This window comes from Amphiprion ocellaris, chromosome 22 (assembly GCF_022539595.1).
Source record: "Amphiprion ocellaris isolate individual 3 ecotype Okinawa chromosome 22, ASM2253959v1, whole genome shotgun sequence".
In the NCBI taxonomy this organism is placed as follows: Eukaryota; Metazoa; Chordata; class Actinopteri; family Pomacentridae; genus Amphiprion; species Amphiprion ocellaris.
This window is the reverse complement of record NC_072787.1, coordinates 9,413,999-9,433,582: the sequence shown is the minus strand read 5'-3', so window position 1 is coordinate 9,433,582 and position 19,584 is coordinate 9,413,999. Positions and strand designations below refer to the sequence as shown.

Below are 19,584 nucleotides of genomic sequence, written 5' to 3'. Positions count from 1 at the left end.
AAACACAAAACAAAAAATTCAAAGGCTGAAGGACGGCCTGGGTGCTGGACGGGCAGACGAGGCCGTTCTGGAGGACAACCCGGGTGCTGGGCGGGCAGACGAGGCCGTTCCGGAGGACGGCCCGGGTGCCACTCTGGAGGCCGGCGACGGAGGCGGCGAAGCCACTCGGGAGGCCGGCGACGGAGGCGGCGAAGCCACTCGGGAGGCCGGCGACGGAGGCGGCGAAGCCACTCGGGAGGCCGGCGACGGAGGCGGCGAAGCCACTCGGGAGGCCGGCGACGGAGGCACTCGGGAGGCCGGCGACGGAACCACTCTGGAGGCCGGCAACGGAGCCACTCTGGAGGCCGGCGACGGAGCCACTCTGGAGGCCGGCGACGGAGGACACGGAACCACTCTAGAGGCCGGCGATGAAACCACTCTGTAATCCGGCGACAGAGGAGGCGAAACCACTCTGGAGGCCGGCGACGAAGGACACGGAACCACTCTGGAGGCCGGCAACGAAACCACTCTGGAGGCCGACGACGGAGGAGGCGGAACCCCTCGGGAGGCCAGCGGCAGACGAGACGGGGACCCTCGGGAGGCCGGCAGCGGCGGATGAGACTGGGACCCTCGGGAGGCCAGCAGCGGCGGACGAAACGAAGGCGGAACCCCTCTGGAGGCCGGGCTGGGGACCGACGAAGGCGGGACCCCTCTGGAGGCCGGGCTGGGGACCGACGAAGGCGGGACCCCTCTGGAGGCCGGGCCGGGGACCGACGAAGGTGGGACCCCTCTGGAGGCCGGGCCGGGGACCGACGAAGGCGGGACCCCTCTGGAGGCCGGGCCGGGGACCGATGAAGGCGGGACCCCTCCGGAGACTCGGGAGCAGGGGTGGCCACTGCAGACGGAGACTCGGGAGCGGGGGTGGCCACTGCTGACGGAGACTCAGGAACAGGGGTGGCCACTGCAGACGAAGACTCAGAAGCAGGGGGTTTGTCAATGGACACTGGCACAGTCTTTTGGCCGGAGGGTTGGGCAGCAGACTGAGGCTGAACAGTCTCTTGACTGGAGGATCCGTTGGCTGACATGGGCTCAACAGTCTCTGGGCCGGGGATGCTGTCAGCTGACACGGGCTCAACAGTCTCTCGGCCCGGGGATTGGTCAGCTGACCCGGGCTGTTTTGAGGCGGAGACGGCGTCGACAGCGTCGACCCGCTCGGGAACTGAGGCGGCGTCGACGGCGTCGACCCGCTCGGGAGCTGAGGCGGAGGCGGCGTCGACCCGCTCGGGAACTGAGGCGGAGGCGGCGTCGACAGCGTCGACCCGCTCGGGAACTAAGGCAGAGGCGGCGTCGACAGCGTCGACCCGCTCGGGAACTGAGGCGGCGTCGACAGCGTCGACCCGCTCGGGAACTGAGGCGGCGTCGACAGCGTCGACCCGCTCGGGAACTGAGGCGGCGTCGACAGCGTCGACCCGCTCGGGAACTGAGGCGGCGTCGACAGCGTCGACCCGCTCGGGAACTGAGGCGGCGTCGACAGCGTCGACCCGCTCGGGAACTGAGGCGGCGTCGACAGCGTCGACCCGCTCGGGAACTGAGGCGGCGTCGACAGCGTCGACCCACTCGGGAACTGAGGCGGAGGCGGCGTCGACAGCGTCTACCCGCTCGGAGACGGAGGCGAGTGAGGCGGCGTCGACAGCGTCGACCCCCCTGTAGACGGAGGCGAGTGAGGCGGCATCGACAGCGTCGACCCCCTCGGAGACGGAGGCGAGTGAGGCGGCGTCGACAGCGTCGACCCTCTCGGAGACGGAGGCGAGTGAGGCGGCGTCGACAGCGTCGACCCCCTCGGAGATGGAGGCGAGTGAGGCGGCGTCGACAGCGTCGACCCCCTCGGAGACGGATGTGGCGGCGTCGTCGACCCCCTCGGAGACGGGTGAGGCGGCGTCGTCGACCCCCTCGGAGACGGGTGAGGCGGCGTCGTCGACCCCCTCGGTGATGGTCAGGAGACAGTGGCAGTGGAACCTCGGTGGCTGCTGCGGAGTGGCGAGGTCTGGGCGCTGGGGAGCGGCGAGGCCTCTGCAGCGCTCGGCGCTCGGCGGCGGGACCTCTGCGGCGCTCGGCGGCGGCGAGGTCTGGGGTCTCCGGGAACCTCTCTTCCTTCTGGAAGACGTTCTGGAGGGTGGCTCGTCAGGGTACTGGGGTCCGGGTTCAGGTGGGGAACTGATCTGTCTGGGGTGGAAATTGTCTAGTCCAAGTGCTCTATCGAGCAGGAAAGAGCACAGGTCGCTAGAGGAGATGGAGATGGGAGGTGACTGGGAACTCCGGTGTCGGGGACCCCGCTTTCGACCAGAGCTAGGCTTGAAAGCGAGATGGGTCCCCTCGAAAGAAGACTTGCTGAAACATCGTCCAGGGGGCTAGGGGAAACAGGATCTGCGGGGAAACTAGTGGGCTGGGGGCTAGCAGGTGGAGTGCAGGTTGAATATGTGGCTGAGGTAGGCTGGTTCACAAAAGGCAAGGGAGAGTTCAGGAACTCTAAAACGTAATCAGGCAGGTGGCTCGTTAGCCAGGGCATCTTGGCGGCCGCTCTGTGACCCAAAGACACCAACTCGTCTTTGAGCCCCTGATCCTCAGCCTTCGTCCACAAACCCCACAACTGGAGCTGGAGGTCGAAATATTCATTGTATTCCTTACTCGAAAAGAAAATGCCTAGGGGATATGGTGTAGGGTCAGAGCCAGTCTGTGAGCCTGCTGGGTTCAATTTTGGCCGGATCATACTGTTACGGGGGGAGCTGGGGAACCCAAGCGCAGACTCACAGAAACTGACAGACAAATGAAAAACTGAAAGAGATTTATTTCGCAAAATAACTAATCAATACAGGAACACAGAACTGAACTGGGGGGGGGAGAACCAAACCAAAACTACTAAACTCTAACAACAAACTCTATGAATATAAAAACGGAAATCTACAAACTGAACCGACTTAACAAAACTAAGCTAAAGAGGGATGCTCACAAAATGGGGAAACTGATAACCGAGGGGAAAACAGACTAAACCAAACCACTAAGAAACGCTATGAATTTGAGAACAGAAGATCACTAAACTAGAACAAACAAAACTAAGCAAAGGAGGGGTACTTACAAAATGGGGGAACTGAACAGAAGGGGTAGGGAAGCTGGCTCAAGAAATCTGGGGTGAACGGAGACGAGACTAGAGCTACTGGCTGGGGACAAAAACAGGGCTAGCGAGAATCCAAAAGAACTGCTGAGTCCAAATGAGGGAAATCCAGAGGAGGGGAAAAAGAGTCCAAAAACAGAGTGCAAAAACAGAGTCCGAAAACAGAGTCCAAAAACAGAGGGCATGTGAGTCGATGATCCGGCAGGGAGTGAATGAACGGGCAGAGCTTAAATAGGTGGAGGTGAGGTGGAGAACAGGTGAATGGTGTGAACTGATTGCTGCAGCTGAAACTCATTGAAGCAATCAGCAAGACAGAGTGCAGGCAGGTGAAGCAGGTGAAGCAGGAGGGTGAGAGACAGGGAGAGAGAGAGACACATGAGGGAGAGGTGACAGACAGACAGAGGGAGCCAAAGAGAGACAGGTCAACACAGAAACAAATCATGACTCAGGGGAGAAAGGAGGAAAAAGAGGAAAAAGGGAAAGAAGGGCAGGGGCTAGAGCAGGATCCTAACAGTCTGAACCTGCCGGCCAGCAGCAGATGAAGAGCCGGGTTCTGCTCAAGGTTTCTTCCCGTTAAAAGGAAGTTTTTCTTGCCACTGTAGCCTTAGTGCTGCTCTGGGGGTTCAAGGGGTTCATATAGGTTCTGTAAAGTGTCTTGACACAATCTGAATTGTAATTGGTGCTATATAAATAAAACTGAATTGAACTGAGCAGACACACAGGAGGTATATAGAAGAGCTTTAAACTGAACAGAGAAACAGCTGATCCATGTACTGACTCCATACTGCACAACATGTATTATAGATTGGAAAAACAATAACAGGATCTCTTTGGTGCATTTGAGAAGAAAAGTGCTGTTGTAGCTTTCTACAAATAGAAGCTATACGTGCACTCCAGGATAAAGCAGCAGAACCACAAAATGTATTTGGAACATCAGAAACCCCTCTTTAAAGACTCCTGCAGTGAGAACCAGGTGTTTTATTTAGTTCTAGGTGAGCTGGTGTGCTGAACTGCAGCGTGTGGGAAGGAGTAACATGGGAAAGATATCTAGATATGTCATTTTGACACATAAAGGTGAGTTTTAGGGAATTTAAGTGGACTGAATCAGCGACTGGAGAGGAATTTTAAACTAACATGAATGAATGTCTAAGTTCAGCATCACGTCAATAAAAACAGCAGCATTTTCCTACATTTCCAGCAGTAGAGTGACTGAATCACCAGCCAGCCCTCTGAGCTCTCATCCAGCGTCTAGCAGCACATATTTAATGAAAACAGGCGAATACGTTTTGCTGTACCACTTCCTAGCGAGACAGATGGTCCAATATGTTCCACATACAAACTGTAAGCTGAAGACTAACTTGTGATTTAGTGATCTATGAATAAACAGGATTTAACTTCGAGTACATACCTGCCAATCCTATGAGCCTCCCTCAAATCTGGTGCATCTGTTGATCATTTATTACACTAAACTAAAGCACTCTGTTCTTTTAGATGTGATTAAAGCATCAGGCTATTTTAAAGTCCTGTAAAAAATACAGCATCAAGTTTTTCTCCTTGTTTCTGACTTCCTGTCCTCGGGTGGTGTTCCTACATGAACAAAAGTCTCTCAAAGTGGGACACAAGTATGTGTAAGTATTTCTGTGAATCCATGAATGTACTTCAGTTCTGGCCATTACTGGAGATATGGGATGGAACCTTCAAACATCAGACATTAATGTCAAATGCTTCTCCTTTGGAAGAGACTGGTGGAGATGTCGAATCAGAGGATCACTAAAAAGATATTTAATTGGGACATCTCCTGGGCTAATGAGCTAAAGTCTTTATTTCATTTGAACAACTCATAATTTATTTTTCATAACAGGTTATTCTGTGATATTCAGGAGATGAGGAGGAAGACGTTCCTCAGGTTTAGAGAGAAATGATCTGTTGATGTTTGGTATAAACCAAAATTACAAACTTATTGTCTTAAAAAGGACAGATATAATGTGGAACCTGATGTGGAGTATAATTTAAGCCAAACACAGAGAGCCTTGAGTGACAGTTCCACTTAGGAACCATCAGCTTTACAGATTGGGAGGTTTAAAGCTGTTCCAGAGAAGGGCAGACTCTGTTTGTTGTGTGATTTAGAATGAGGTTCATTGGATGCTTTACTGTCCTGTATGTGAGGACATCAGAGAGGTACTTTTCAGGATGATGTCTTGTGTTTATGCTAATTTCTTCTGGTTGGATGACCATGAAAAACTAAATTTATGTTCTAGAAAAGGAACCTTTTTCATGGCAGAGTTTCATTTTGATGTCTGGGATTGAAGGAACATGTTTAGTTTGAGAACTGAGCAGCAGTGTTCTGGATGTTCTGCTGTGATGCTGGTATACTGGTGTCTGGTAAACCCATGAGAGCTGGACACCAAAATAAAGAAATCAATCAATCATATATGATCAAGCAAATTCCAAGGAACTGCTAAGAAATGTCATTTTTGTCAGTTGATCACATCTGGTGTATTCAGAGTATTGTGTGACAAAGAGGAATAGCACACTGTCACAGGACAGGGGGGTTTGAACCCCCCCCCCCCCCCCCCCCCCCCCCCCCCCCCCCCCCCCCCCCCCCCCCCCGTAGGGCGGCCCGGGGACTGGTCAGGCAGGAGGGACCGCTCCGGAAGGCGGCCCAGGGACTGGACTGGCAGGAGGGACCGCTCCAGAGGATGGCCTGGGAACTGGACAGGCAGGAGGGACCGCAGGCTGTGGATCTCCAACAGGTCCTGCAGTAGCCCAAGGCGACAGGCCCTCTTGGGAGGCCGGCGGCAGACAGGACGGGGACCCTCTGGAGGTCGGCAGCTGACAGGATGGGGACCCTCGGGAAGCCAGACTGGGAGCTGACAGCTGGCACAACAGGGACCCTTGGGAGGCCGGACTGGGAACCGGCGGCTGGCACGATATGGACCCTCGGGAGGCCAGACTGGGAACCGGCGCCTGGCATGACGGGGACCCTCTGGAGGCCGGACTGGGAACCAGCGGCGGCGGGACCCCGCTGGAGGAGGGACTGTGAAATGGCAGTGCCAGGACCCCTCTGGAGGCCGGACTGGGAACCGGCGGCAGCGGGACCTCTCCAGGGGCCGGGCTGGAGGCCGGGCTGGGGACCCCTCCGGGGGCCGGACTTGGGACTGGAATGGGGGCTCCTCTGGAGGCCGGACTGGGGACTGGACTGGGGGCTCCTCTGAAGGCCGGACTGGGGACTGGACTGGGGGCTCCTCTGGAGGCCAGACTGGGGACCCCTCCTGGGGCCGGACTGGGGACTGGACTGGGGACCCCTCGGTGCTGGGGTGGCCACTGCAGGGGGACCATTCGGTGCTGGGGCGGCCACTGTGCCAGGGGAAGCACTCGGTGCTGGGGGCGGCCACTGCACCAGAGGAGGCGTCTGCTGATTCCAGCATTGTCTCTTGGCTGGGGGGGATCTTCAGCAGGCTCTGACTGGCTTCTGTCCCAAGTGACGTGGACCCGCTTGAAGGTGGCTTGGAGGTGGTGTTGGACCCAACAAGGACTGGAGACGGGGCGTCAGCAGCGAGCCCCTCCAAGGCTGCAGCTGAGGCAGCACAGGGCCCCTCCAAGGCACGAACTGAGGCGGCGCTAGGCCCCTCCAAGGCAGGAATTTAGGCGGCGCAAGGCCCCTCCAAGGCAGGAACTGAAGCGGCGCTAGGCCCCTCCAAGGCAGGAACTGAGGCGGCGCTAGGCACCTCCAAGGCAGGAGGAGGTGAGGTGACATCGAGCCCCTCCAAGGCAGGAGGAGGTGAGGCGGCATTGAGCCCCTCCAAGGCAGGAGGAGGTGAGGCGGCATTGAGCCCCTCCAAGGCAGGAGGAGGTGAGGCGGCATCGAGCCCCTTCAAGGCAGGAGGAGGTGAGGCAGCGTCGAGCCCCTCCAAGGCTGCAGCTGAGGCGGCGCAGGGCCCCTCCAAGGCAGGACGTGAGGCGGCACAGGGCCCCCCCCATGGCTGCAGATGAGGCAGCGCAGGGCCCCCCCATGGCTGCAGGTGAGGCGGCGCAGGGTCCCTCCGAGGCAGGAACGGATGAGGTGGTACGAGGCCCCTCCAAGGCACGAACTGGTGAGGCGGCACGAGGCCCCTCCAAGGCACGAACTGGTGAGGCGGCACGAGGCCCCTCCAAGGCATGAACTGGCGAGGTGGCATGAGGCCCCTCCAAGGCAGGAACTGGTGAGGCGGCACGAGGCCCCTACAAGGCAGGAACTGAGGCGGCGCTAGGCCCTTCCAAGGCAGGAACTGAGGCGGCGCAAGGCCCCTCCAAGGCAGGAACTGAAGCGGCGCTAGGCCCCTCCAAGGCAGGAACTGAGGTGGCGCTAGGCACCTCCAAGGCAGGAGGAGGTGAGGTGACGTCGAGCCCCTCCAAGGCAGGAGAAGGTGAGGCGGCATCGAGCCCCTCCAAGACAGGAGGTGGTAAGGTACAGCGCTTTCTGGACCACGCCTTCTGCAAGAGGGCTTCCCCACAGGTGGCTCCACAGAAAGCTGGAGAACAGGCTCTGGTAGGTTGTCAGTGGAACTACTGGATGAGGCGGCATCGAGCCCCTCCAGGACTTGGGGTGAGTTCAGAAATCCCAATACGGACTGAGGCAGGTGGCGAATTAGCCATGGCTTCTCGGCAGCCCGCCGGTGCCCCACAGACACAGCCGCATACTTGACTTCCTGCCTAGTGGCTCTTTTCCACCCTGCCAGCAGACAAAATAAATCACCTAAATAATCATATGATTCATCGTCCTCAAAGAAAACATCCATGGAAGAGACTGATGACAAGGGCTGACTACGGTTCGACAGAGTGCCTGCAGGGTTCATGACTGGCTGGATCATTCTGTCACAGGACAGAGGGGTTTGAACCCAGAGTGCAGGCACACAGGAGGCAGATGGATTCTTAAACAAGGACTTTTATTTACAACAGCCAAAGCAAACCAAACTCCATACAGAAATCAGAGAATTTAACCAAACCCAAACAGAACTCTAAAATAATCAAGAACTATAACTAAACTGGCCACTACACGGGTTAAAACCTAAACTAAACACAACGGCTTGACTCACTACTGACGAGTCCAAACGGGGAAGGCGGCAGACAGGTTCTGCAGCTGGCGGTCTGGGGGTGGTGGACGCCGATGCTGCCAGACGTGCAGCAAAGATTGGGGCTGCAACGAGCAGCGGAGACAAGGCGGCTGTGGGAGTGCAGCGACGGGGAGCCGAGGCGAGGGCAGAGGGGAAAGCTCCGGGAATGAGCCAGGCAGGACTGAGCAGGCAGGGGGCAGTCCGGAGCCGAAGCCGACCTGGGCGGAGTGGCTGGCAGGGAGCCAGCAAGAATAATGATCCAGCAGCGACTGGTGGGGCGAGTCCAGCTTTAAATGCTGCTGGCCAGGGATGTAGCACCGAGGAGGGAGGGACCATGACACACACATCTGTCATCACACACACATATATTAATAGAATATTCTGCTGCTCCACACTTCTGAGTCCTTCATATCTACATTTTTTTTACTCAGTGAATGTATCTATTCTCTGTATTTATGGGTCAAAAGGTGCTATCCTCCTGTTCTCTCTGATCAAGTAGCCTGGAACAGAAGCAGATCATTTGTTCTGATCACTGTAGCACCTGATGCTTAAAATTGATTATAGAAGGAAATGAATTTTAACCAATTTAGTCTTGGGCGGTTTTGTGTGTTTTTGTGGTTCTTTTGTGTCTAAAGTACCACAGTGAATGCATAGTCCTGAAAGCGAAGCATGGAAGTAATGATATGAGATCAATACAAAAAAAGGTAGAAAATAACAAGAAGGTTTTACTGAAGCTAGGATACATCCCTAGCACCTGCAGCGAGCACTTCAATGTTAGAAACGATTTCTAGAAGATGTAAAATGTGGAGCTACCTGCAGCTGGTTCAGAAGCACTGTACCTCTGTGTGTGTGTGTGTGTGTGTGTGCGCGTGTGTGTGTGTGTGTGTGTGGGTGGGAGTGTAGGTGTAGGAGTGGGGAGAGGAGGGGGGGTGGTTACCATGGCGATGAAGTGTTTGTACTTGAGCTATAGGATGGTAACGTCCTCCCCAGAGTGTGGTGGCTTCAAGGCTTGTAATTGGGCAAAGAAGCCTTCTCCGAGGAGTGCCAAATCGACAACAACACACCAGCCAAAAGGTTGCAGTGACTTCCCAGCGAGGTCAGATGTGTTGTGGGTTGTTGTCTGAGCAGTCTGATCTGTGCAGAGCAGCATGGATACCAGGCATGGGGATCACAGTACAGTAAACAGAGAGGGATCCATGCTCAGAGGATCGGTGTACAGTAAGCAGAGACAATAACAGTCCATAAAATACCCCCACTGGAAACCTGAAGGGCCAAATTTCCACGTTTGAGCACCGCTTCCTTTCTACTTAAAGAAAGGAACATACGTAAAGGGTAAAACCTAATGGCGTTCATTGTTTTATCCAAATAGGAGAGGTATTCTGAACAAAAAGCAAACCAGAAAGTAAACATGTCATCCCCCATGAATTATGCATTCTCTGACAAGGCCACTTGCAAATGAGAGTCTTCAAACAAACAGCACAGCCTCTGGCCAATCAGTGCAGTTTCAGAGTTTGCCAACAGAGGAAGGAGGAGAGCAGGTCTGTGGAGAGGTGGATATGTCACACATTATTCACTCTGACCGGCTGTGTTTCCGACATTTTGGGCCTGCAGCCAGTCAGTCTTCACACAAAGAGACATTTCAGAGTAGGAGGGATTCACACAGCCATTAATGAAATATAGAAATGAATGAACAAGCCCGTGATGTTTGGTTGAATGGATCTTATAATGCCCTTTCACAGACTGGTCATCCTCTCCTCATTATTTCTCCTCTGGTGGATACATCAATAATCTCCATGCAAAACAACTCTGACCTCTGGCTCGTGTCTGTCTAATAATCTAATAAATAATCAGTTTCTACCTGCTGCCGTGCATCACTGTCCAGCTGCCTCCTGGCTGTTTAACTCATATATGTTGCTCATATCAGTGCACTTTATAGCCGTAGTTAATGTAACACCGTGGGGCTTTATGGAGATCATTTATTGCCGTATGCATGATATCTGAGTCATTAAAAATACATAACTTGCACAATTTTGTTTTATGAACCATGAGTGTATCTGATACACTGAATCTCTAATCTGACTATACTTTACAAGTGGCACAGACCTGTTCTTCCATGTGTTTTCAGCTTCGATATACACCATGGCTCATAATTCTTCATGTCTTCAACTCTCATTTTTACACAGAGGGAAAACATAACCAGCAGGAAGTATTTCTACCTCAGGCAGCGCTCAGACAGATGAATGTGAGAAAAAAACACAGCTAATATTAATTTGACCATGTGCCAGAGCAGAGGACTCAGCAGGAAAGAAAGACCGAACATATGGCGGTCTGGTTGAAAGTTAACCTTCGCCAGGCTGTGGTGCCAATCGGATACATGCAGGAGTATATTATTGTAACGAGAACATGAATAGATTGTCATTGCACACAGGACCAGCACTAGGACCACAAATCACACAACAGCATTCAGCCAGAAGTAAAACGTCTGGTGGAACAGCTTTAAGGGCAGTATGGATGCATCAGGAAACATACAGTCTATGGATACATATCACCAGGATAAACTATAGAATGACCACGCTACAGAGTCATAAAGTCTCAGTAGAATATTTCAGTCCTTTGGTTACATTCATTACTTAAAATGACCTTTGAATGGATCATTTTTCATCGTCGTGTTTTAACACAGGGCTGGTTTTCCACTCTCACTGAACACTAATTGAAAATCTGACAGCGAAGTCGTCTCCCTCTGACTTTAAGACTTTAGAATTAATCACTTTTTTTCAGGTTTAAAATTTTTTACTTTGTTGACACGTCACTTTTATATGCTTTTCAGACACATTACGATGCTGAGTATTTCCACCTTGAGTGTGTGTGTGTGTGCGTGTGTGCATGTGTGTGTGTGTGTTCATCTGCAGCTTTCACTACAGCAGATTAACTTTTACTTTCACTGCATTTCTTTATATGAACAGAAATTGAAATGATTGACACATGAGGGTGTTTTTTTTCCCACCAGAGTGCTGCTTTTTACATAAATTTACTCAGTGGAAACTTCGCAGATTTTTAATGCCGACCACCCAACTTGGTGACTCTTATGAAGTTAATTCTGGGACCACTTTAGAAATGAGCTGCTTGATCAAACTGTCTGAAGTTTCACATCTCTCACAGTATAACAGGTGATGAAGGCCTGCAGTTTGCTTCTTCATCATCTCCTCTCAAAGGTTGTGATCTGAGGACATTATTTTAAAACCCTGAAGGCCGCTGCCCCACCTCTACGTTCCACATGAGATGGTCTCCTTCCCGTACTGTAACCCAGCTAACAGGACAGAGATGAAGCTCCCTCAGCCTGTTAGAATAAAGAGACAGCACTGCTTCTCCGTGTGGAAACCCACATCTAAACACTGGTTTGCTTCACTGTGGATAACATGAGAAGAGGCTTCAGGTTTCAGGGATGGAGAGGAAGAAATAGTCAGGAATGGTTACAGATCCTTCTGTTGTGTAGTTAAAGGTAGAGCTGTGATGATTTTAGTTAGATATCACCAACTATCTTCAGAATCAATTAAGTACAGCTAAATCTAAAAAAATCTGTTGATTGGAGCTTATTAATGTGAATATTTTCTGGTTTATTTCTTACTCTGTGACAATAAACTGAATATCTTTGGGTTGTGGATAAAACCAGATGTCATTTTGGACTTTGGGAAACACTGATCTACATTTTTCATCAATTTATCGAAAATATAATCGACAATAAAAATAATCAAGCGCTGCAGTTCTAGTCAGCACTCTCCTGCTCAGGTTAAACTTTCAGGACTTTAGCCACATTGACATTAGAGAGGAAGTCTAAACAGCATCAACAGTCCTCCTCCACGTCCATCAGTTCATCAGTCCATCAGGCATCATCTCATGACTAGCCTGACCAGCGGCCTGCAGCAGTCAATAGAAAACTCATCTGAATGACACTGAACACTGAATGAGACTTTTGACTGGCGGTGTAAATAATCTTCCAGCTCACAGAGAAACTTCCTGCCACTGAACCAGCTGCAAATCTGCTGTAGAGAAACATTTAAGACATGAAGGCAGCGGGGCGAGACCACTGAGCAGCAGAATATGTTCACCTTTCCAGAGTTATCCACGCTCATCAGCACGGAAAAATAGGAACCATTAGATTAATGTCAATTAGCCAACTCCAGTGTCACTTATTCAACTCCACTGCACTGGTGTGGAGTTGTCTTTCAGCACATCTGTGTCAGGAAACAGGGAGTTTTTAGCACCATAGAGACTCTGTTCCTGCTCATCCCAACAGGATTTGGAAAGAGGTTCCTCAAAACTTCATGTACAGTTTCATCCTACCAGCCCTGAAACACACAATTGACCTTTAAATTCCCAAAAAGCTGCATTTAAACCACTTCTGAAAGTGCTGTCTGTTAATGATAAACATCCTCCAGCCACAGCCATCATCATCCTCACCTTCCTCCTCTGCCCTGAGGTGAGCTGGTGGAGGAGACGTGCTGTTTGTGGCGGATGAAGCACGTTTGAAGCCTGGTCACGCGTTCAGAAATGGAAACACCACGAATGATTTGCATCAAAGAAAATAGTACGGCAGGGAGGACAGATGAACTGTGGATTCTGAAGTATAGACATGCCGCTGGGCTCTGATGCAAAATTTAGCAGCCTACATTTATTGTTTGTTTTTGAAGCTTACATTTGTTTATTTTTTCCTTTCCAGGCAAACAAAACAAACAGATAATAGTTCCATGCTTGATGAGCAGATGGAAGAGAGTTATTGAAGGGCAGTGGTTTCTGCATAAAAACTACTTTACATATCCAGACTAAGTGAGCCACAGATAATCGATTCCACGTCCCCATAAACAGATGAGAGTGTCCAAGTGTGGAGCACACAGAATCAGTCAAGACAGCAGCAGAGGAAACTGAACTAATTTTATTGGTGAACCTAAATGATTGGTAAGACAAGATAAAATGATTCCTGAATGACAGACTGCAGGCTTCATGAACAGCCTCCTCCCTTCAAGGAAGTTTATCACAGATTATCATTTTAAATGTGTTTCATTCAGGACAGAATATCGTCTCTGAGCTGTTCAGCTGCATCAGCAAACATCATTCCCGAAACCAGAATGTCGGTTAAAAGTCTCCATCATTAATCCTAAAGACAAACAAATAGCCTCAGAGATCAGAAATCAATTATTAACCGAGTTTTAAATAAAACAAAAACTAGGCTGCTCAGTTCCACAAATTATCTGAAGGAAGATGAACTAGAGTCTTACTTTGACTGTCAAATTTCCTGATGATGGTGTCCAGGAAGGTGTTCTGTGGAGCCACATGGCCCCTCCGGACCGGCATCTTCTCGGCTGGACTTTCAGAGACTTTGCAGGACTTTAGTTAGAATCACCCCGAGGCTGCGTTTCCAGATCCAGCCGAGCGCACGATGCTCACTGCGCTCCCCGCATGGACTCTCAGCCCTGTCGGCTTCAGGGCAGGAATCCGGGGGCCAAAGTATCCCCAAGTTGCTCAGAGAGGCGGCGGCTTGTTGGAGAATCTCCAGGAGAAAGTGAGGACAGGAGAGTTCTGGAAAGGAGGCGCACTGAACGCACACGTATCGGAGCCGTTTCCAGCGACTGAGTCTGTTTCTGTCCCCCGAGGGGAGGGCGGCCTGTCAGGGGGGATTTCTTGCAGGTCTCACAGTCAGTGGAGCACAGCGAACCTCTCATCCTGCATTACAGCCCGCTCCTCACAGGAGCACCGGCAGAGCTTTCCAACGAGCGTCGCTGGATCCATAGTCAGGGCGCCGGGATGCGCGTTTCTATTTCTTCCTCCTTCCACCTCCTCTCTGGAGCTCCGGAGCTCTGCGTGTCAGAGAAACAACAGAGTGGTGATGAAAAGAAAATAGCAGATCGTCAGCAGCTTGAATCGTCCTAGATCAGTGTTTAGGAGGTGTTCTCGGTGTCTCTCCTCCTCGCTGTGCGCTCTGCCGGATGACTTCAGCTTCTCTGGCGTCTAGCTGCGCCTCTTTTAACCCTTTACTCATCAGGAGTTGCTCTCACGGTCAGGAGGGACAGAGGAGGAGATGTCCTCAGCTTGAAGTCCACCAGAGGCTCCACAGTGGGCCCTCAGCTGCTAATTCCTCAACTTACTAGGAATTATTCACATGAAATAAAATGGATCTTTTGTCACAGCTGGAGGAAACTGGAGTAAACCTGACGCCCTGGGGATAGAGAGGAGCTGCTCAGTGGTCCAGGTAACAGCTGCTGCTGACAGGTGTTGGGCTTTGTGCTGCTACCTGTCTGCTTCCTGGATGGGAGGGGTTCATCTCAGCCTCCTGTCTGCTGCCTTTGTCCTGCCCTGCTCTGTTCAGCCCCACACATGAACATTCACCTGCTCTTCCTGTCAGCTGGAGGATCCGGATCAGATGGACCAGAGGACCTGAGGAAACAAGGAAAAGCGGCTGTTCTTCCCTGTGCTTCAGGGCTGGATGGGGAGTCACCACTCACGCAGCTCTATTACGTCACACAGCCGGGGTTCCCCCTTTCCGTCATGCTGGGATGATGCCTTCACGAAGTGTCGGAGATTTTAGTATCAGACTGATGTGCACATGGAGGAGATTGTCAGAGCGGGTACAGAACAAGACACTAACTCATGGGAAATCTTTGCTTCTTTATCTGAGAGAGGATTGAGAGTGTGAACATGTGGACAGTCTTCACTAAACTAACATCATTGTATATTACATATGACTCTACGTCACATAATATTATGGAACAAAATAAAGAAAGATGATCACGGTCCTGAGAGTTTCATACATTAACCTACATAAAGTGACTTTGATGACTGGCTTTTCCTTGGCTTCCAAATGAGGCCATATTAATTTTTTAGATCAGTTCCTTTATTAATCCCACAGTGGAACGTTCTGCAGTGCAGAGGGGATAGTGCACACATGTTGGGACATTAGTAGATAAATGAACAAACAGATATTGTACAGATTCCTTTGAATGTGGAAAAAATTAAACAGAGGATTATTCTTAATGCACAAAACACTGATGTTGCACAGTCTTGTGTAGAAGCAAACAGTGGAGTCTTAATTTACAAAACACAGGTTTGGGTGGACTGAAGCTGTACCAGAGTGAAATATGATTTTCAGTGTGTGGTTTAAACCAGTTTATGTCTCCTAATGCTGCAGGTGGCTGAGACAGAACTAACTCTATGCTACTTATCCACATGCAAAAAAAAGTCTACCAAGATCTTATATTGATGATGGGAACATAACGTTGCTGAACCTGACCAACTCTAGATCATAACCCTAACCCCCACAGGCTGGTAGGCATTAGCCATGATGAGTGCATCCCTTCATCTGCCTCTCTTCTTACCCTGATGCCCCCATCACTCTGGAACAGGGTAAATCTGGACTCATCAGACCACAATTGTTCCTGGAAGATGATGGTTCTCCACTATCCTTCAGGTTTTTATAATGCATTGGACGGTTCTTAACCTGACTTTAGCAGTGTCAGAAATCTCCTTAGTTGTTTTCTTTGCTTGATGCAGGCAAATAATTTGACCCTTCTGAGACAGATCAACATCTTTTCCATGACCACAGGATATGTCTTCCAACATGGTTGTTTAAGAAATGAGAAGCTCCTCACTGCATCAGCTAGGGTTAAATAAGTTGTTTTGTCACTGCAGTAATTATCCAATGGAAGGATCTTACCTATTTGTTTAGTTAAATCCAAGTGGAGACTTTTTGTTTGGCCAGGCAGTGTATTTACACTACCGTTGAAAAGTTTGGAGTCATTCTGACAATTCCACGTTTTCCATGAAAACTCCCACTTTTATTCATGTGCTAACATAATTCCACAAGGGTTTTCTAATCATCAGGTAGCCTTTCACCACCATTAGCTAACACAATGTAGCATTAGAACACAGGAGTGATGGTTGCTGGAAATGTTCCTCTGTACCCCTATGTAGATATTTCATTAAAAATCAGCCATTTCCAGCTAGAACAGTCATTTACTACATTTACAATGTCTAGGCTGTATATACTGTATATGCTGATTTTCATTCCCCTCATAGAGGCAACAGTACCCGCACTGTGTAATCTGAAATCTTTACTAACAACTCAGATTTGCTTTGGTCGTCATCTAGCCATTGTTTCAACTCAAAAGTTGTGCTGACTTTTTTCCCGTCTGCACTAGAAGGCAGCAGCAGTCAAAGCTTTTCTCGGCATGTCCAACATCCTTACAGTTTCTGAACCCCTGTAATTCAGGATTTCTACATCCATTCAGGTAGTAACATGTTCTTGTTTCCAGCTCTGTCAAATCCAGGCCAACAGCCACACCGCTGCTCTGTGAATACATTCATCAAAATGACCTGCTCCATGAATGCATCCATCTCCCCCAGTGATCAGATGATTTAATGATTGGTTAGATGTGATAAATTGCAGCCTTGCAGTTGAATGAGGACTGAAGAACTATCCATCATAATATGACATTTTGGTATGAATTAAAAATGCATCAGTTTCTGCTCCTATTACTTCCAGCAGTATTTACTCCAGCAGCTGAGAGTCGGAGGAGGCGTGCTGGTCAGACTTCCCATCTCAACTCCCTTATTTAGTCAGGAAAACAGAGAGGCAGGAGGAGGGGAAGGTGAGAGTGGAAGGAGGAAAGGAAAGGCGGTTTGTAGACATGGATCACAGCCTGTCACACTCTCTTTCTGCTTTTACAACCAGAAATACAGACAGAAAGGTAGTTAAAGTTCCTTAAGGAGTCCTTAATGCATTAAACTTTTCAAAATAATGAATGTTAGTCTGAATAAAAGATGCCAAAAGGCTGAGGCTTCACTCTGACACATCCATTAAAAGCTACATCTTCCTATAATGACTAAACGTTTCCGCAGCAAATTAAACTCCGTCATCAGCGGTATGACTTTCCTGTCAAACAGTATGTTTTTCATATTGGCAGTTCTACTCGGCATGGCATGCAAGCAGGTATTTACTCAGGCTGAATGTGTGGAACCAACCGGAAAAAAAGAGGATTAATGCTTCTTTAAATGCAGAGAGGCCGAGAGGCTTCCAACTGTAGTAAAGGAAAGAGTCTGAAAAGGTTTCTCATCTCTGTAATGATGACACAATGATCTTCACATTTAACTTCTTTAAAAAATGTTTGCAGCTTTATTTATTCTCAACAAAACGAGTCACAGAAGGATCTCACACTTTCATCTTTGGAAAAAGTAATTAGAATTTTCACATCATTAATCCATGAGTTGTTTGTATCTGGTTCCTCTGAAACTTCAGAGCTTAGATTTTCAGTTTGGAAGTTACATCTGAAGGAGGGAAGCTTGAGACAGAAGCAGTTAACACTGAGGGGCGACTGTTTCTGCACAGCTGGATGATGCAAACCTGTGCAACAGCTGTTTAATTAAAAAAGTCTAGTGATAATATCTAGTGATAATATTAGTGTTATGTGTTAAGAAAAAGAGTTTTGTGAGGATGTTTTTCTGTAATATGACCTTCACTTTAAAACCTTGGGTAGTTTTATGTCACTTACACCCTCCAGATGTTAACCCGAGAGCAAAATAGTCTGTTTTGTGAATATGTTCATTATGAGCAAAACTAAGAAACTAAAAGAAACCTGCAACTATTTAAACAATAAGATTCTGTTATGTCGGTGATTTCATTAATGAAGCTCTGTTTTATTACTATGAAACAATAATATCTCTACACTGGATTAATATACACTCATCAGCCACCTTACTGGGTAGACCTGTTCAGTTGCTTGTTAACACAAATAGCTAATCAGCCAATCACATGGCTGCAATTCAGTGCATTTATTCATGTAGACTTGGTCAAGACAAATTGCTGGGGTTCAAACCGAGAATCAGTATGGGCAAGAAAGGGAATTTTATGTTACTTTGAACGTGGCATGGTTGTTGGTACCAGATGGGATGGTCTGAGTATTTCAGAAACTGCTGATCTGCTGGGATTTTCACACACAACCATCTCTAGGGTTTACAGAGAACGGTCTGAAAAAGAGAAAAAATCCAGTGAGCTGCAGTTGTGTGAACCAAAATGTCTTGTTGATGTGAGAGGTCAGAGGTGAATGGACAGACTGGTTGGAGATGATAGAAAGGCAACAGGAACTCAACTAATCACTGGTTACAACCAAGGAATGCAGAATACCATCTCTGAACCACAACACGTCCTACAGCAGCAGTAGACCACACCAGGTGCCACTCCTGTCAGCTAAGAACAGGAGACTGCGGCTACAATTCACACAGGCTCACCAAAACTGGACAATAGAAGAATGGAAAAATGTTGCTGGTCTGATGAGTCTCTATTTCAGCTGCGACATTCAGACGGTCAGAATTTGGTATAAACAACATAAAGCATGGATCCATCCTGCCTTGTATCAGCGGTTCAGGCTGCTGATGGAGTAATGGTGTGGGGGACATTTTCTTCATACCAAATGATCATGGTTTAAGCTCAACAGCCTACATGAGTATTGTTGCTAGCCATGTCCATCCTTTTATGACCACAGTGGACCATCTTCTGATGGCTTCTTCCAGCAGAATAATGCTCCATGTCACAAAGCTCAAATCATCTCAAACTGGTTTGTTGAACATGACAATGAGCTCTCTGTACTCCAATGGCCTCCACAGTCACCAGATCTCCATCCAATAGAACCTTTGGGATGTGGTGGAACGGGAGATTGGCATCATGGATGTTCAGCCGACAAATGTGCAGCAACTGCATAATGATATTATGTCAATATGGACCACAATTTATTTATTGAAATCACTTCGAAAAACTCATTTTTATAGACTCGCTTTCCAGTAAAGTTCTCTTTTATTTCTCTTTTATCACTCTCTGCCCTTTTATCCATTTTAAAATGTTCACTGCTTGTAGTCCCTCTTTCTAACCTCCTGATCTTCATATTTTTCTATCTTCATTTTCTCTCTAGCTTCTCTCCTAACCCCCTTCTGTGATGTTGTCCTTTAACCAGCGTTTAATTAGCTATCCATTCTGTACATTTTGTCTTTTTTTATGTTATATCTGTTAAATCACTTTGTGGATGTTCTTCTTAAAGGTGCTATGCAAATAAAGTTATTATAAAATCTCTGAGAAATACTTCCAACACGTTGTTGAAGGTATGACACCAAAAATTAAGATAGTTCTGAAGGCAGAAGAGGGTCCAACCTTTTACTATCCAGGTTTTAATTAAATGAGGTTTATGCCACTTTCTGATGATTCCTGTACATCATGTTCAAAGATATACTGAAAAGATATGTTTGGAAAAGTTGATCATAAAAATATTCCTAAAAAGCCAGACAGCTGACCATTTTCTCCAGGTG

At 49.0% G+C, this 19,584-nt stretch overlaps 1 protein-coding gene across 2 annotated transcripts in view; it reads right to left on the bottom strand.

Annotated features, from left to right (window-relative positions):
• Positions 1–14,630, bottom strand: part of kcnh2b (potassium voltage-gated channel, subfamily H (eag-related), member 2b) — a 359,465-nt gene extending 344,835 nt beyond the window's left edge. Inside the window, exon 1 of one of the 2 annotated variants that reach the window (XM_055007076.1) lies at positions 13,515–14,630. In XM_055007076.1, the coding sequence (XP_054863051.1) occupies positions 13,515–13,590 (76 nt within the window). In that variant the 5' untranslated portion in view covers positions 13,591–14,630. The remainder of the gene's footprint in view (positions 1–13,514) is intronic. The other variant, XM_055007075.1, reaches the window with a different exon arrangement.
• Between the last annotated feature and the right edge of the window lie 4,954 nt (positions 14,631–19,584).